The 19749-nt window shown below is 39.7% G+C and overlaps 1 protein-coding gene across 1 annotated transcript in view; it reads right to left on the bottom strand.

Annotated features, from left to right (window-relative positions):
* The window catches only part of MGAM2 (maltase-glucoamylase 2 (putative)), a 110730-nt gene that overhangs the window by 22269 nt on the left and 68712 nt on the right, over positions 1-19749 (bottom strand). The window contains exons 33-45 of the mRNA XM_024249975.2: positions 17410-17517; positions 15661-15723; positions 14675-14809; positions 13036-13120; positions 11370-11508; positions 4650-4783; positions 4334-4368; positions 4117-4233; positions 3385-3533; positions 3204-3288; positions 2735-2791; positions 2191-2315; positions 963-1051 (exon numbers count right to left, since the gene is read on the bottom strand). Of these exons, the coding sequence (XP_024105743.2) occupies positions 963-1051; positions 2191-2315; positions 2735-2791; positions 3204-3288; positions 3385-3533; positions 4117-4233; positions 4334-4368; positions 4650-4783; positions 11370-11508; positions 13036-13120; positions 14675-14809; positions 15661-15723; positions 17410-17517 (1321 nt within the window). The remainder of the gene's footprint in view (positions 1-962; positions 1052-2190; positions 2316-2734; positions 2792-3203; positions 3289-3384; positions 3534-4116; positions 4234-4333; positions 4369-4649; positions 4784-11369; positions 11509-13035; positions 13121-14674; positions 14810-15660; positions 15724-17409; positions 17518-19749) is intronic.

Here is a 19749-nt window from a genome sequence, read left to right as displayed (position 1 = left end):
AGGAAAATAAACAGGATTCACAAATTAAATATGCAGAATGTTGTCAGCCATATTAAAAATTAAGCATTTTCTTAATATAAAAGCCAAAGTCAGTACAGCAAAAATATTAAAAGTGCTTTTTTTCCTAATTTTCTGTCTTTAACATGTGTTGTAAAGAATATCTACTTCTTTAATGAGAATTTCTTATCTTTATAATGAAGGAACCTAAAAAAGAAGGAATCTCTAGAAATATTAGTAGTGAAAAATAAGCTATACTATAATTTCAGAAAATGTGGTATGTTGCAAGATTAGAAGGTTCTGGTCCACAGTAATAAGTAGTGAAAAGTGAGAGTCAGCTAGTAACAGTGTGTCCCTATTTCTATAGAAAAGTCTGAGTTAGAGGGTGTTCTGATGATAATGACAAATCTCACTTACCTAAAGTAGAACCAACATACTCTATCTCAACTGGGGAAAGGAAGCATACAAATTAATATTTCATCGATGTAAGTATCCTTTGGGCAATACTTAATTCCCAATTTACGAGTCACCAAGAAATTTTCTAACCTCTAAATTGCCTCTTGAGCAGGCCTATTTGTGAGGAACAGGGTGCCTGGTATAGATGGCTGATCCAAATGATAGAGTCATGTTTCTATCCTATTGAGAATGAATTAACCATCAGCCTGATATTTGCATCCACACTTCTTTTTAAATCAAGAGTGAGACAGTTATACAGAGATAGATCATCCCTGGCTGAATGCATAACAGCAAGTTCCTGAACCTACAAAGCTGGGGACTGTACCCAGTCTATACTAACTATAGTATAATATAAATGAGCAGGCAAAAGTTGGAAAAATTCTCCAAACGTTATTGCCTTATTGACAATAGGCAGAGAGAGGTTTTCAGTTCATGTTAATTATATGCCGAGCCTCTATGGTATGATTTTTCTCAATGATGTACAGGGACCCTGGAAAGTTTATACTCACCAATGCTTTGTCCATCATCCCAGAACACCTGGCCTTCAGCTGTCCCATTGTCATCCAAAGCAATAATCAATCCCATAAAATTTTGTCGACTACCCAAAAAAAAAAAAAAAGAGTTATTTTTCTCTAGATTGTAGGTTGTAAGAATAAAGAACAGACTGTGTTAAAAACATTACTTATCTAGAAATAAAAGAAATGTATTAAATATGCATATAAAGTTCTAAAAATAGGAAAATAGATAAAATATAAGACACTTAAAAGTTAATGGAAAACATTTAAAATTTAATAAAACATTTGGTTTAGCTTCAATTTCCAAAAATCAAATATAAATACAAGTAATATAATGAAATATTAATTTCATAGGAAGAAAATCCCTCAAAAGAGAATCCTCAGTAGCTTCCAGGTTGCCACAGAATAAAATCCAAAGTAGTGGCTTGGCATTCACCACCCTCCAGGATCTAATCCTAACCTGCTGGAGTTTTACTTATTTTATCTCTCCCTTTATCTGTCCTCCAGTTAAACTGGATGGTTTATGTTCCCAAACCCAACCCATTTTTCACCTTCAGTTCTTTAATCGACCTGGATCTCTCTTTCCCCTTTGTACATTCAAATCTAAAAGATCCAGCTCAAAGCCATCTTTCATATAAACCATGTGTTACACCACAAGGCTGAAAATTAACTTCTCTCCTTTTGACTTGTTATTATGTGCCTTTCTTGATGTGACATGTTCTGTTTAATCAATGATTTTATAAATTTTTACATATTATATGTGTAATTTATATACATGTGTGTACACACACACAACACACAAGCATATCTTTCCTTGATTGACCAAAGTAGACCTAGGAATGAACACTAAGTTCTTGGATAGGACAAGGACTCAGTCCTACCTAGTTCTTGTTCGATCACAAGTCAAAGAGCTCATTAACATTTCCTATTCCTTTTTAACAGTGTGGAAAGAGAAACATTTTTCTGCCTTCAGGAAAATTTTTGCCTTTGATACAGCACTACAGACAAAAATATATGTGTGTATATCTATCCCTAAGACTAACTTTATGAACTCATTTCCTCCGGGTCCCACTCAGAAAGCACTCACAGGATCTGACCAGTAAAGTTGTTTGGCAATTTAGTTTATAATCCACATATCCCTGGTGAAGGTGGGACAGCCTCCTGTAAGGCTTCCTCATTACGGTATAGCAAGAGGCTGTTAGACATCGCCTCTTCTCCTCACCTGGAGTGAGTGTTCATTGCAGGCTCTTGCCAGGGCAGGATGTAGCCTCCTCTGACATGAAGGTTGATGTGGTCAAGGGGAGCCTTCAGGATTTTCCTCTGACCTGTCGATTTGCTGCCAGTTCCCTAGAAAGGAGAATACAGGCAAAAAATGATGAGAGATAAATATATTAAATGAGAGCATGTTTTAATTACAAGCCCTTCCTTTCCTGGGAAGCATGTTAGAAAGTCAGCAAAAGACTGCAAACCTAAAGAGAAAATCTCTGATCTTTCATTTTTGCTTAAGACTGAAAATCTAGACTTGTCTTTGTTTCTTCAGAAAAGTTGAGAGGCAAGGGCAAGGGTGAGGGGGGAGCTTCAATGAGATGTAGATGGTTAGATTTCGTCTATGCTCTTATACATGCTTTCATTTAAACAAGCCTTGCCAAGGCTAAAAAGGTCAAAATTATTGCCTCAGAAAATACGTGCTTGGAAATAGAAGGCTCTATCCACCTCTCCACCCTGCATAGACCAAACTGGTTCTTCACAAGTATATTAGTTCTTACCGTGCTATAGTCATACCAACGGGCTCTCGGAAAATAAGCAGAGACCTCAAATGTGCTCTGAAACATAAAATTGACATGTCATTATGAATATTTCAAAAAATATTTTTCATTTTCATTTTTAAAACACTCTGTAAAATTAAGATAAAAAATGAAAATTTTAATAGTGATTGCAATAATTTGAGGGATTTTATTAAGAAAAATCCTGAAAAATTATTCCTCAGAACTACAGAAAAAACGTATTTTTAAAAAGTAAATGACAAAATTTTAAAATGAGAAATCAGTCAGTGTAGTAAAGCTTTCATTAACAGAGAGATCTTTAAAAAAAAGAAAAAGATCTCCTGTAGATGTTCTAGAAAGGCATTCTCCTGAAAATAATGAGCTGGACAAAATAAGATGATCTTTAAAATGCTTTTCCCATGATTTTAGATCATGTGATTGAAGGTTTTCTGACCTACAATGAAGAACTCACAGTTTCCAACACAGGGCTGATTAAGATAGCAGGGCCCAACATGAACTGACGGTCTATATCCCATGTTGTCCTGTCATCCGTAAACCTTAAAAAAAAAAAACAGGAAAAATTCACCTATCCTCTTATGACTGCTACAGAGGATTATTTGCAAGACATGCTTGGGGAAAGAGGCTGTACTCACTCATGGAGAAGGGGCCGGACAACAGTGCTGCCCTCAACGTGAGCTTTATGCATCAGAGTATAGAGATAAGGAAGCAGGGTGTATCTGGTCTCTAGGACTTCTCTGGACAACATCTCAAAGCTTGAATTCCAGGCCACAGGATCTTGTCTCTGTAAGGATAAAGGAGCATATAATGGATCACCTCTTCTTCATTCCATCCCAGTGGCATCAGAAAAGAATCAATGGGCATTTATTCAATATGTAGGTTACAAGCCACTTATCCCTTCATTCCTGGCCTACCCTTTTCCCCATCTCTGCCACCCTACAAAATTAGAATTTCTTGCTTTCTCCTCTTTATCACTGATTCCTAAGTCCCTGGAATAGGTCCAGCTCTGGCCCTCTACATGTGTACAGAGAGAGGTTTCTGTGCAGCACCAACATATCTTGGATGAATTTGAGTAAAATACAAATTCAATATTCTTAAAAGCAAAGGGAGCTTCTTTCATTTTAGCCCCATGGGGAACTATAAAAACTTTTCCTCATAGATACTAATTCTCCAGGAGATGAGAAAGGGTATATTTCTAAAAATTACTGATAATTCCAGAGTTCTGAACTCTGTGGATTTCCCAAGAAATTAAGATTCTGGTGATGTTTTTTGATTTTTCTCAGGAAATGAGTATAATACTCCTGAGGGTTAAAAAGAAGTTATGATTTGAGGGTACGCAACACCTGGAGCACGAACTGCTGCCTCACCCTTGTCCCGATGTTGTTGTGGTTTCTGGAAAATGGATAAAATGCCCCCAGTTGCATCCAGCGAACACACATCTCATATTCAGCATCTCCAAAGAACCCACAGATATCTGCTCCTGTCTGAGAAGGTGCACAATGAGAGCATGAGGTGGGAATTTCATGAGGCGCTGACTAACTAAAATCTGACTGGGCAATTAGTAATGGTCCGAATGTGACTTACATAAGGTATTCCAAAGAGACTGAAATCCATCATGCCTGCAAGGAGAAGACACAGCTGTGTCGGATGAAGGAGCACTTTGAGAGGAGAGTGAAGGCTTGGCCTGATTTTTCCTTACCCCATTAGAAAGCCCTGGACCATTCATGATGAAAATATTAAAAGATGGGTGTAAATTAAAATCCATGCCCAGCGAGAACTCAGTTCTTGTTAATTTTACCACCCACCTAGATGATGATAGAGACATAACCAGTGCTGCTGAACAGCACAAACTCCAGTGCCCTCCCTGCCAGCACAGGCCCCTGGGAATGAGCCCACACACCAATGATAGATTTCCCCAGCTGGTCCCACTCAGCTGTGTTGTCTCCCAGCCAGTGTCCTCCCCAGCGTCCAGAAGAGGGAAATGTGGAGCGGGTGATGACGACCCCTCGCTGTCCTGTCACCTCCTGCACAGCTCTGGTGGGAGGGGAACAAGGAGGTGAGTTGAAGAAACGAACTCCTTTACAGAGAGTAACTGCATCTTGGAGCATGAGGGGGTGAGGGTACTTCGGTCCAAGTCAGATAACTTCTTCCCAGGAAGAATCTGCTGTCTCAAAGCCATACTAAAGATCCCAACAAACTTCACAGCAAGACTAGAGGTATATCTGCACCTAGATTGTGGGTTTCATTTTTGAAAAATCTGATTATCTCCCTGGAGTAAGAGAAAGGGGTGGGAGTGAGGGGTAATATAGCTATTTATGGAACAATTCCTCTATTCCAGTATTATACTGGTCACTTTCCTATGTGGTGTCTCATAACATCATGAAAAGGTTTCCTTGTGCTCCTTTTACTGTTAGGAAGCTAAGGTTCAGAGAAGTTAGAAAGGCATTCGCCTGAAAATAGTGAGCTGGACAAAATAAGATGATCTTTAAAATGCTTATCAAAGGTCATTTAAAGAATAAAGAGGGCCGGGTGTGGTGGCTCACACCTGTAATCCCAGCATTTTGGGAGGTCAAGGTGGGTGGATCACTTGAGGTCAGGAGTTCAAGACCAGCCTGGCCAACATGGTGAAACCCTGTCTCTACTAAAAAAAAAAAAAAAAATTAGCTGGGTGTGGTGTGCACACCTGTAATCCCAGCTACCCAGGAGGCTGAGGTAGGAGAATCACTTGAACCTGGGGAGGTGGAGGTTGCAGTGAGCCAAGATCGTGCCACTGCCCTGCAGCCTAGGTAACAGAGCAAGACTCTGTCTCAAAAAAAAAAAAAAAAAAAAGGGATTAAAGAGGAGGCCAGGCACAGTAACTCACACATGTAATCCCAGCACCTTGGGAGGCCAAGGCAGAAGGACTGCTTGAGGCCAGAGGTTCACGACCAGCCTAGGCAACACATTGAGACCCTGTCTCTACAAAAAAATAAAATTAGCTGGGCAGGGTGGCACATGTGTGTCTGTAGTCATAGGGCAAGCAGGGGAAGAGGGAAGAAAAGAATAAGGAGGCAGATCTGGGATCCAAATAAAAGCCACAGCATTTTGGAAATATTCACTCTGCTTTTCTATACCTCAAAAAGCAAGACATGTTTTGCACACAGAGGCAAATATACATAAAAGATGTTTATCTTTCAGTGGAAGATGGATCATCTGCACGCACCCTTAGAAAATAACAACAACTGTGTGAGGGAAAAATCAACTGAACAAAAGAGAAAGTCTATTAACAGATTCTAGTATGTATACAATCCAAGTATTTGCTTAAAAAAGCATCACAGATCAATAGACACAGATGAATTAGTCAATAAATGATGTCAGGAAAAGTAGCTGACTACTGTTGTGTAAACTAATCTATTTGGGTCACTTCTAATTTTTCACACCAAAACAAATCCAAAAATGAATGGAAATACACACACACACACACACACACACACACACACACACACGTTCTATTAAAACAGAAAGAATATATAAACCACCTGATTTCTACAAGAGAAAGGAATTTCAAATAAAAACAATGGACAAAATATAATGAAGTAAAAGGTATAGATTTAACCATACACAAATTGGAAGAATGCATATGTATGTATGTGCGATAAAGAAATGGAGGTAAGGATAGCTTAGATTTTTATAATAGTCTAGATGAGAGATAATGAAGGCCTGGAATAAGGCAGGAAGATAGAGTAGTGACTGATGCAAAGAACTGAGTCACCGACTGAAAGCAGGAAAAGAGAATCTAGGATGACCTAAATGACTAGTTAAACTTGGTTCCTTTCACTAAAATAAAGAATGCTGGAGAGGCCTGGCGTGGTGGCTCATGCCTGTAATCCCAGCACTTTGGGAGGCCGAGGTGGGCGGATCACCTGAAGTCAGCAGTTCGAGACTAGCCTGGCCAACATGGCGAAACCCTGCCTCTAATAAAAATACAAAATTAGCTGGGTTTGGTAGCATGCACCTCTAATCGCAGCTACTAGGGAGGCTGAGGCAGGAGAATTGCTTGAACTTGGGAGGTGGAGGTTGCAGTGAGTCGAGATCGTGCCACTGCACTCCAGCCTGGGTGACAGAGCGAGATTCCATCTTAAAAAAAAAAGAAGAAGAAAGAAAAGACTGCAGGAGGACAGGTTTAAGGGAGAGACAAATAGTTCAACATTTTAAGTATTGGTTTGAAGTGCCTATGGGACATCATAAATGAGACGTTTATGGGCAATTCTAGGTTTGAAGCTCAAGAGAGGTCTGGATTGGGAACATAGATTTGGGGGCCATCTGAATCCAGAATGTATTTAAAGCCAGTAGTATGTGTTTGTGCTTACCCAAGGGAAAAGCTACATGGTTTGAAAAAAAAGATGACTGAACCTGGGCATAGGAGGAACATAGGCTTAGAAAGAGTGGGAAGGGGAACCTGCAAAGGAGTTTGCAGAACTGTGGCCAGAGAGGTAAATGCATAAATATCTGGAATCTAGGTTGGAAAGCACAGTCAAGATCCTGAGAAACTAGCAAAAGCACACAAAGCATATGCAGCAAGGCATATTGTGAACCTCAGTATTGTGAACTTCAAGATCAGCAGAGGATGTAGCATGAAGGTCAGCAAGGAAGAGTCAGTGAACAAAACTGACCACTGATGCCTCACACGCTGAGCTCTCCCATCAACGTGGGCACTCAGGGCTGACAAAGAAAGACATTTTCACAAAAAGAAATAAAAATGTCCAGTGCTTGGACAGAAAAGAACAAAGAAGACATGGTCCTCTCCCCTCAACAAAGTGTGTAGAGGAAATAACTTAAAATGTAGAACATACTGTCAGGTTAGTAGTTAAGAGAAGGAGGGAATTACGAGGGATGGAGTAATCTGAGCAGATTTCATGAAGGAAATAGATGTAAGTTGGTCTTTAGATTGTAAGTGCTAAGGGATTAGCCTGATCAAGGTCAGAATGACCAGCATGTGTGATTCATAAAGGGAGAAACATCAAGGTGTATGAGAGTTAAAAAATAAATATATCATGTATGGAAAGAGTTCCTTCAAACAGCTTGAATATGGGAGGGAGTTGAAAGATTAGACGATGGTTGGAGGAGGATATAGGCAAAAGCCAGAACAACTGGGACATTTTCAAATGTTGATGAGAAGGAATTTAAAAATATTGCTAATGTTTATTGAGTGCTTACAATATGCCAAGTACTTGTGGATTCATTATATCATTTAATTTTTATAATAACAATAGATGCTATGATTTTTCCAATTTGAAAGATGAGAAAGTTTAGTTAGAAGATTTCACAGTCTAAATCCTAAAGCAATATACCAGCAGTGAGGAAGAAGATAAAAATAATTCATGAAGAAACGAGCACCCATGGAAAAGTATAATTCGTGGAGCAAGCTTCTCTGAAGAGAAAGATGGCAATGGGATGCGGATGTGTGAAAAGCGAATTTCCCTGAAGAGAGAGGAGGGGATGGTGCATGGGAAAGATGAGCTTTTGGTAGAAACTCTATCAAGTTTTCACATCTTCTTATTGCTGCTTTCTTTGCCCTGCAAGCCCCTTCTTTGCCAAAAGAAAATTTCTACTCTTCTTTTAACCAACATTCAAATGTCACTTCTTCTATGAAGACTTTCTGGATTATCCCAGTAGAGTTAATTGATTTTCCCTCTCATGTTTGACTCCTATAATTAGACAATGAGGTCCTTGAAAGCAGCGACTGTGACTTATTCATCCTTGTACTCTTCCGTGGTAAGGTTATCTCTGAGGGTGCAAAACATCTATTTGTTTTGTGTGTATTTCATATAATGACATGGGTGTTTTCCTGAAGAACTAGTTTTTCCTTGGTTGGAAAAGCCTCAAGATAGGTGTGGAAAGCAAGACTGTGAAAGAGCAACTGAAAGATGAAGATGTAAAGCAAGTGGGAAAGGGAAGAAGAATTTCTGTTTGGAAGACCATGTTGCCCCTGAGTGTGGAACACCAGGGGCAACATGATCTATCACCTGTTGATAGCCCAAAATCAAATAGTATGAGGTTCTTGTAAACTCTGGGGACAGAAGGCAGAGAGCTCAGATACTTGAGCAGAAATGGGCAGTTGAACAGAAAAGATCACACTCTGTCCTGGGAAGAACTAAAGAACAAGTCTGAGATTTCCCAACAACATTGGAAAATGGCAAAATCTCAGAAGGATAAAAGAAAAGACAAAGGGACAGATAAATATTTATAGAAATAATGACCAAAAACATATACATTGAAAACTAAAAATAATTGTTGAAAAAATTAAAGATCTAAATAACTGGAAAGACATCTCATGCTAATGAATCAAAAGAGACTTAATATTGTTAAGATGGTAATACTCCCCAAACTGATCTATAGACTCAATGTAAAACCTATCAAAATCCCTGTTGCTATTTTGTCAAAGCTGACAAAGTGATTATAAAATTCATATCAAATGCAAGGGACCCATAGTAGCTAAAACAATCTTGAAAAAACAAAATTGGAAGAGTCGCACTTCATCAATTAAGACAGTATGGTTCTGGCATAAGGACAGACATATAAAGAGATCAATGAAACAGAATTGAGAATGCAGAAATAAACCTTCTCATTTATTGTCAATTGATTTTTGACAAGGTGCCAAGACAATAAAATGAAGGAAAGAATAAAATTGAACCACTACCTCATACCATACACAAAAATAAACTTAAAATGGATGACAGATCTTGGTGTAATACCTAAAACTATAAAGCTCTTAGAAGAAAATCTTCATGACCTTGAGTTAGGCAATAGCTCCTTGAATATGACACCAAAAGCACAAGTGACAAATGAATAAGTAATTAAATGAATAAAAAGGACTTTATAAACACTTTAAAAAATGTGCTTCAAAAGGCATGGTTACGGAAAAGTCTGCAGAATGAGAGAAAATATCCTCAAACTATATATCTCATAAGAAGCTTGAATTTAGAATATTTAAAGAATTCTTATAATCCAATAATTTTTTTTTTCTGTAGAGATAGAGTCTTACTTTGTTGCCCAGGCTGAAGTGCAGTGCCATCATAGTTCACTGCAGCCTCAAACTCCTAGGCTCAAGAGATCCTCCTACCTCAGCCTCTCGAGTAGCTAGGACTACAGGCATGCACCATTCTGCCTGGCTTGTTTGTTTTTTGTAGAGACAGGGTCTCATTATGTTGCCCAAGCTGGCCTCGAACTCCTGGACTCAAGCAATCCTCCCACTCTGGCCTCCCAAAGTACTGAGATTACAGGTGTAAGCCACCATGCCTGGCCACAACTCAGTAATAATAATAATAAAATGATTCTATCAAAAATGAGCAAAGGATTTGAATAGATATTTGAATATATACAAATGGCCAATAGCATATGAAAAAGATGCTCAATAATATTAGTATTAGTGAAATAAAGTCAAAACAATGATTAGGTATCACTTTACCCCCATTACAATGTCTGTAATTTAAAAAGATGAATATCACCAAGTGTTGGCAAGGATATGGAGCAATTGCAACCTTATACATTTTATCAGACATTCAGGTAAGAATGTAAAATGGTAGGCTAGGCATGATGGCTCATGCCTGTAATCCCAGCACTTTGTGAGGCTGAGGTGGGTGGATCACCTGGGGTCAGGAGTTCGAGACCAGCCTGAACAACATGGCAAAACCCTGTCTCTACTAAAAAATACAAAAATTAGCCAGGCATGGTGGCACATGCCTGAAAACCCAGCTACTTGGGAGTCTGAGGCTGGAGAATTGCTTGAACCCAGGAGGTGGAGGTTGCAGTGAACTGAGATTGCACCACTGCACTCCAGCCTGGGCGACAGAGCAAGACTCCATCAAAAAAAAAAAAGTAAAATGGTACAGGCTTTTTAGAAAACAGCTTGATATTTCTTCAAAATATTAAAAATACAGTTCCTATATGACACAGAAGTTCCACTCTTAGATACATATTCAAAACAAAGAAAATATGTCTACTCCAAATCTTGCACATGAATATTCACATAATCACAACTCATAGTAGCCAAAAAAAATGGAAACAACTTAGATGTTCACTCATTGTTGGCAGATAGGCAAGCAAAATATGGTGTATCTATACAATGAAATATTATTAGTCAAAAGAAACCAAGTACTGATACATGCTACAACATAGATGATCCTTGAAAACATTATGCCAAGTGAAAGTAGCCATATACAAAAGAGCACATATTGTGTGATTCCATTTTATGAAATGTCCAGAATAGGCAATTTACATAGACAGAAAATAGATGAGTAATGGCTAGGGCTCAGGAGGTAGGAACAAGGTGGAAATAATTGCTAATGGGCAAAGGTTTTCCTTTTCGAGTTCTGAAAATGTTTCAAATTTAATTTTTGTGATAGTTGCACAACTCTATGAATATACTAAACACTACCTAATTGCTCACTTTAAATAGGTGAATTTAGTAACTTACTTGATAAATGCGCTCAGAGGTGGTTGCTTGGGCAACCATGCCTGAAATTTTGACATTAACCCATTTTAACTGGCATCACGTGGATACATGCACAGTGCAAATATGAAATGGCAAAAGGAATGATGTGGAAAATTATCTTTGCTGCTGTGACAAAAAGACACTCACTCGTATGTGGGTCTGGTCTGGGACCACCCGTACAGGCTGTGAACATTGTAGTGCTGCACGGAGGAGCTGTCTGGCAGGATCTGCTGACTCTCCATGCACAGGGTCTTGCTGTTCAGGCCTTTGTCCCTAGATTCCAAATCTGAGGGGAAATGTCGAGTTATTTCCTAAACAACATGATTTGCACATTCACTAGAAATGCCCATCATTTTGGCATTTCTTTACTTCAATCAACAACTTTGTTACCAGTAACAGGCCCAATTTTATGAGATTTTAGTCTATAGAAAACAATGTTCTGTGTCTTTATAACTAATGAAGGGTAAGGATAAAATATGGAGCTGGGAAAAGCAGCTTCCCTTCTTTTTGCACCAACTCTGATTTAATTTATAGAGTACTGTCATAGCCCTTTTGCCAACAGAATAAACTCCTTCATTGTTAGGACTATTTCTTCCACTAGATGGTAATGTTCTCCAGAGAATAAATCTTATTTCAATCATTTTTGTATCTGTATCTCTAAATCTTTCTGATTTGACAGCATTTGCTTGATACATAAGTACAGATGATCCTCAACTTACAATGTGATTACATCCCCATGAACCTATCACAAGTTGAAAATATTGTAACTTGAAAATGCATTGAATGGACCTAACCTACCTTAAATGTGCTCAGACACTTACATTAGCCTAAGTTGGGCAAAATTATCTAACACAAGGCCTATTTTAAAACAAAGTGTTGAATATCTCTTGTAACATATTGAACACTATAGTGAAAGTGAAAAATAGAATGGTTATTTGGGTTCTCAAAGTTTGGTTTCTACTGAATGCATGTCACTTTCTCACCATTGTAAGGTTGAAAATCATAAGTCAGACCATTGCAAGTCAAACACCCTCTGCATTAAATTAATGAAGGAGAAAATGAATGAATGAGTGAGTGAGTGAGAAATGGGCAGCATAACAGTGATGTAGACATCAAGAAACTTGAATTCTAGATTCTGTCCCATAGATTACTGGTATAGTGCCTTTTGTTATTGTTGTTTTTCTGTTTTTTGGTGTTTTTTTTTGTTTTTTTTTTTTTGTATGGGTCTAACTATGTTGCCCAGGCTGGTCTCAAGACTCAAACTCCTGGTCTTAAACAATCCTTCCACCTCAGCCATGCTACAGTACTTTTAGAAGTGAGTCATTTCCTTCCTTGTTTCTCTGCAACGTGAGAAGATTCAACTTTCCGAGATCCTTTTGATCCCAACATTCTATTTTTGTTTGTACCACAGAATGACCAAAAAGTATCCTTCATCAAATGTCTGTTTACATGGGCAGAGAGACTTCAGAAACTAGGTTTTAATTCTCTAATCAAAAGAACATCTCTCCACGTGTGTGTGTGTGTGTGTGTGTGTGTGTGTAAGGGTTTATTTAAAATTTTAGCAACCTGTTCATAGTTATCAATGGAATCAAATGTACCATGCATTGTTTGGTTTCTTTCATACCACATCATGTCATTATTTCTTGCTTGATTAGTTTAGCTGCACTTTTTCAAGGTTATCTTACTTGGGATTTCATGTCATGTTGGAGAATAGTTTCTGTCTTCAACATTAGGCTTCACTTTGACAGTAAAAGGAAAACTTTTGGAGTCTTTGAGTAGGAAAGTAAGTTGATGAAGTAATTATTTTACATACATGGCATATAGGGTGGGTTATTTAGCATTTCATCGCTGCAGCCCCTGACAGATCCATCCACAAAATTTGATGGCTCATTCATATCCTGAAATGAGTTAACAAAAAAAGATCTCGTCATGTCAGGGGCAGGATGGTCTTGGCTATAGAGGATACTACCTCAGGGAGATGACTTTTGAAGACCTCGTCTCAGCTGGTGGTTTAGTTCACTGTGTTTAATTCCTGGCATTGACACAAATGGATTCTAAAAATTTATATCTGCCAAAGTGGAGTGCTAAACTCCTTGCTTACCTGGCATTTTAAAACTTACAAGGATTGTTTTATAGTGGCAAAAATAGTGAGGTAATGCTGGACACAGGATCTAAGGAAATCTCTTGATACAACTCCCCAACAGAGGTAGCCCATCTTTGTTTTACTGTGCATGGATTATTCACTTTTTAATCGATGGCCAGAGGTTACTATTATCTTCCTCTATTTTTTCTTAGTCCAGTCGCTTGGACTAATTCTGATATTGGCATAGGACAAACACAAGGAGAGTTATCTCACTTTCTGCCATAAATATATTTCTAAAAAGTTGTACGTAACTCAGAAACAAGTTTGGAAATAAAAACATACTTTGGGGAATTTATTACTTAAATGCAAGGAGTAGGGGCTCCTAAGGGAATGTTCACGGCGCACTCCGACAGTGGAAAAGCTACATTTTTGAATGCCAGACTATTTAAAATAGGACATATTAAAGGCAAATAAAAGTACTTGAAGAACTATTCATTACTTTGAATTACCCAGCTACAGCTTTCCCTCCACTGGAAAAAAAAAATACTACCCCAGAGCTATCAGTATCTCTTATTCTCAAAGCTGCCCACACCTCTTCACTGTCTGATTTGCCTGTTTGAGTTAATTTGTGTCCTTTCACATGTCTACTCTGTGCCTAACTATCTCAAAGGTGCAGGTGGCCAGGGAGGCCCCAGTGCTTTCAGTGGACTTTTGTCTCCGGGGTGAATCACAGACTTCTTCCAGCCTGACCCAGAGCTAAATAGCTCTTCAGAGCTGGCCTAGAGCTTGCTTAAGATTTCAGGCCACTGGACAGTGGGGAAGGAAATCAGGACAGAAGAAAACACAGATAGAGTTGCCCTTGGACATATATCCCAGGGACATCTCAGGAAGTCCTGCTTTTAAGGCCGACTGGCATTTACAACGAACGTCTGGACAGGCCCTTTAAGCCATTCCCTCAGAGTTGTCTGCCCCAGTACTATGGCAAATGTCTACTTGCTCTCAGCTCCATGCCTCACCCACTCCCAGCTCTGCCCTGTAAGACTCCCTTACAATAAGCTTTCAGGTAGATTTGGCCAGTGGGTGATATTGGCAAGAGATTGGAGATGGGAGGTGATTTCTCCTTTTCTCTTTTGCTCTGGCATCTCCAGCAGTAGCAATCTCCTCTGTGGGCTCCAACATCCACCAGACAATATGTCCCTGGGCAGATCAGCAATGATCTCTGCTTCTCTTGGTCCTAGAACCTAGATTCTGTAACAGCATTTCTCCCTTTCATCTCTTCAGCCCTATGTTTCTGCTTTGCTAGTCTCTCCTCCCCATGTTTTGACTTGCTAACATTTCCATAAAAAAAGACAACCAAGGGTGCACTTACAATCCACAACCCATCAAACTTCAAGCTCTTCTCTGGCTCTCGAGGGTTTGCATAGAGCTCTTGTATCTCTTTCTTCCACCACGCAGCTGTGCTATTATGAAAGAAGTCAGGAAAGGCAACGTAGGCCCTGTAAAGCTGTAAGAATAACACACACTCTCATGGTCAGGGTCTCAGCCTATACAGGGGACCCCAAATGGGAGATGAACAGGAATTTGTGCCTGCCCAGATCAGTCTCTGCTCTAATCTCAGATCTGCTGCTGTTGCAGAGTTTACAACAGAAGCAGAGATTAGGGAAGGTTGACTTCATTCTTTGTTTTCTTAGAAGAAGGTTAGATAGCTTTGCAATCCCTTTCAAATACAGGATTTGTTTTATAACTGGACGTGTAATCACAAGACTGGAAAATTAACAGTGTCTGAACAATTGAACTTTAGAGATGCAAATACTTTTTCTTTTTTTTTTTTTACTTAAATATCAGTGTGATAGTAGCAAAAGCTTTTTCCAGACTATTCAAATGAGATGAAGGAGCACTGTCATCCAGGGGCAAGTGAACTCCAGAGTAGAGGGTATGCTAGATGACCAGGCTGAGATTAACAACTTTCCTTCATTCAACTGACTTGTATTTTCTTTTGTATGCAGATAATTTATTAAAATCCAGTCTGTTCATAATGGATTCCCTTCTAGTGAGAAAATGCTAGACTTTGGTTCATTATTTTTCAAGCGTCATAAAGTTCAAACAAATCACAGCCAATTAAAAGCACACTTATGAGAGGATTTCATTAATGATTTCCTTCTACACATTTCCATGTTCGCTGTTTGTTGAGCTTTCCACTTGAGGATCTCTTTCTGCCAGGAAACTAACAGTGGATAAGCACCCTCAAGTTAGGGCTACTTAACTAAAGGGTTAGCTACTTATTCATCAGGATAAAAAATGTTAAATATCTAGATGTTTAGGGCAATGTTGACAAAAATCTATATACAACTGTACCTTAACCTGAGTTTCATGGTCAAGGGATCCATCTACAATTACATTAGGCAGATCTGGCCAAACCTAGAGAAAAAGAAGAGCAATTAAAACCTTTACACATCCTTGCATACAGACTATGAGATATTTCATGTGTTAGACTCTGATGACATGCATCTCCATGAAACACTTGGGAATCTTTGCCATAAATTAAACTGTAAAGGCTGAATCTACAAAATTACATTAGGTGAAAGTAGGCTGGGTCTCTTGATTCATTCTATATGTTTTCAAAATTCTATTTTTGAACTTAATAATTAACTGAATTTCTTTTAAACATATCCTCTGAACAACCAACTTTCGAGTGATTTCTCAGATCTCTGATCTCCTTGTCACAGACCTATAACAAAATTCATAATAAGTGTGAAGTGTGACTCTAAAGAAATAAGATTGATTTCCATTCATAACCCATACACCTCACCTCAATACTTTTAAGCACTATCATGACTTATAGGGGACTCCAAGTATATGTAGCATTAAAAAATCCATAGTACCAACCAATTTTAGCTGTAACTACCAGGACATTAAGTATACATACACTGATTAATTGATTCAATCAACAGACACTTACTAAGTACTTCCTATATGACAAGCACTCTTCCAGGATCTGTATTTACTGAGATTTAAGTAAGAAATAGTACTTGTTTCCTAAGAGTTCACGGATAGTACATAAATGCTACACTGTATGCTATACTGAAAGCAATATTATAGACAAGGGAAAATAGGAAAAACTAAAATAGTTACTAACTGCTTCAAACGAGGTAAAATTTGAGTTGATCTTGAAGTGAAGATATTATCTGGGTAAGCTGAGAAGGTAATATTCAAAGTGAGCATGGGGCCAGGCATAGTGGCTTATGCCTGTAATCCCAGCACTTTGGGAGGCCGAGGCAGGTGGATCACCTGAAGTCATGAGTTCGAGACCAGCTTGGCCAATATGGTGAAACCCCATCTCTACTAAAAATACAAAAATTAATCAGGAGTGTTGGCACACACATGTAATCCCAGCTACTCAGGAGGCTGAGGAAGGAGAATCGTTTGAACCTGGGAAGAGGAGGTTGCAGTGAGCCAAGATCATACCACTGCACTCCAGCCTGGGTAACAGAGTGACACTCCATCTCAAAAAAAAAAAAAAAAGTGAGCCTGGAATACACCCAGAGCAGTAGGAAGTAGCATAGTATAATTAAGGAACAGAATTCAAACCTAGGCTAAAAGCTATGATCACCTGAAGTCCACCTAAAATGCTATTGCCAAAAAATCAGACATATGAAGATGAAGATTGAAGCCATAAAGACGAATTAAAGGAAACAAGAGGAAGAGGAGAATCTATAGGACTTAATGATTCATTTAGATATGAAGGAAGATTAAGCATGATAGGTCAAAACTGAATGCATGTTTTGCATGTAGGTGGCTGGGAGACACAGATTTCAGTGTCATTCTCAAAGGGATTCTTAATGTTTGTTAAATGACCATGTGGAATAAATAAAGAGCGGGGATATCAGAGTATTTCCAGGCAATAGACAGTGCTCAGGAATAATAGAGGATGAGATTTGTAACTTTGGTCTTATTAATGCTTATTGAGCTAATCAGCATTGGACAGATTTCTACTCATTCATAATTTATTGATTGTCCAATATATTTTCCAATGTGTATTGAGAGCTGTTTTATTTCAAGACATTGTCATGTTAATTAACTGTAAGCATCTTCCCCAAGCCTTACCTTTCCCCAGACAATGTCATTGGTGTCAGGCCATTTGATGAACACGTTATTTTCCTGTCCTCTAATGAATGGGAGATACTGTGTCTCATTGCCAGAAATGGCTGGGTCCTGCAGTAAAAGAATTTCAAACAGCAAATGTGAGGAAAACATCTCTAAGAAAATTTCTCTCCAAAAATTTAGTAGTTCATAGTGCAGAAGGAAATGGTGACTCTCAATACCAAAAATAAAATGAAATAAAATAAAAATCATTGATAATTTGCCTTATGTCTTACGGCATATATTACCATAGCCAATTGAAAAGGGATGGTGCCATGAGTACTCAAAGTAAGATATAAAACCCTTATGAGGGGTAATCTCTTTCAAAGGGTATAAGAATCTGTGCCAACAAATGAAGGAGCCTTTCTATATTACAAAAAGTTACCACCCAAACCTATAAGTAATAAAATGACAGGAAAGGGGACAATATGGCCAGCTAGATGCAGCTGGGAAGCACCTCTCCCACAGAGAAAAACCAAAATATTGAGTAAACCATCACACTTCAAACAGAGCTTTCGAGAGAAAACACTGCCAGTCTATAGAGAGGCAATGCAAACACTGAGGTGTAAGAGGGAGAAATCTGGAAATCCCACATAGAGTTGCTGAGTGCCAGGACCAGCTCCTGGCACTGAACAGGTCCCAAGGAAGGGGTGAGTGAAGGGAAACTCGCACTGCAGACATCTGGGATCCTAGCTACAACAGACCCCACAAACACCATAGACATTTGAATTGGCAGGAGAAACTGCCTGGAGAGTAGGCAGAGGCAGAGCTCAAGCCTGTGCAGAGACAAGAAGGTTCTGCATACAGGGCATCTGCAGCAAAACACGACCATGAGGACCCATCTGCAAAGGCTCTCCATCTTGCTCTGAGTGGCTCTAGCCCCTGCTGACAGCTGAGCTGGGAGACAGCAGCGTTGTCTTTCCTACAGAACCAGGGTGCATCTGATCTGCATGCCACCCGTCTGCCAGCCCCTTCCAAGGCCACTGCTTGGCTGCTCCCAAAAAAGAATGCACACAGCACAGCCTCCACTGCCCCACCTGATTGCTTTGCTGGTGGCCTGGAAGGACTCTGACCCCCAGCAGAGCCGGTGCTGGACCCTAAGGCCAGAAAACAAAGCTGCAGGCCTGGTCCCAACCCACCAGGGTTTAAGCACACAAATCAGGATTATCTAGCTGAGATCTGTGGCTGAGGCTTGAGCAGGGGAGGAGCTCCACTCTCAGAACACTGAGAAGAGTGAGGTATGGGCTTGTGTGCTGGTGTGGGAGTTGGGCATGCCTCCCTCTGCAAGACTGGTCTGGGAAGGATGTAGCCTGTTTACCAGCCACAGCCTCTGCCCAAGGGAGTTCCACAGCCCAGAACATCTAACAGACCAACAATCTGGGTGCAAAAGGCTTGGGACAAAACTAGCTTGTCAGGGCAGCTACTGGAGCAGACATTGGAAGGAGACTCAGTTGGGAGAGAGCAAGCTGAGAGGTCCCCAAAGCCATCTGCTGTACAGAAAATACTGAATCATGGCACCATATCAGCTGCACCTCTACGGCAACACTGCAGTACCTGGGGATCTTCTGCCCTTGACCCAATGCATCAACAGATCACCCCCCAGACATACCCCACAACCCACTCTGACTCTGCCAAATACAGAGGACCAACAGGGAGCTGCAGGTCTCATGATGACCTGACCTTTGGCTCAGGCTGTCCCTAAGAGGGAAGAGCACAGCCTGTCAGAGATGCCCTTGGGGCTAAGGAAACATAGGCATGATATCAGTGATTAGAGGAGGCTCCCTCAAGCACCAAAAATGGACTTGGCAAGGGGGCCATCTCTGGATCACCCAGCTCCCCCACCCCATAGCACTACTGCAAATGTGCTGAAATATGAAAGACGCCTGCAGCTGAGTAAGAGGCTATCTTCTGGCCCTTACTCTTAAACACCATCTACTGTATGGCAGCCTAAATTACACCACCAAACAAAAAGTGTGCCTGTGAAACCTAATGCAGGAATTCAGCCACAGATAAAGATCTCTTAAAGAGCCTCTGAAAGCACCCAGAAATGAAGCCAATCAACTATACTCAACATACACCACAGTCAAACCTTCAAGGAAAATAAAGACTATAAAAACAAAAAGCCATATCCAAAAGACAGCAACTTCAAAAAGATAAAGGAACATCTGCCCTCTCAGATGAGAAAAAATCAGCACAAGAACCCCAGCAATTCAAAAAGTCAGAGTATCTTCTGACCGCCAAACAATTTTACTAACTCCCCAGCAATGGTTTCTAACCAGACTGAAGTGGCCTAAGTGACAGATA

This window comes from Pongo abelii, chromosome 6, assembly GCF_028885655.2.
Source record: "Pongo abelii isolate AG06213 chromosome 6, NHGRI_mPonAbe1-v2.0_pri, whole genome shotgun sequence".
Lineage (NCBI taxonomy): Eukaryota > Metazoa > Chordata > Mammalia > Primates > Hominidae > Pongo > Pongo abelii.
This window is presented reverse-complemented; position numbering and strand designations above follow the sequence as displayed.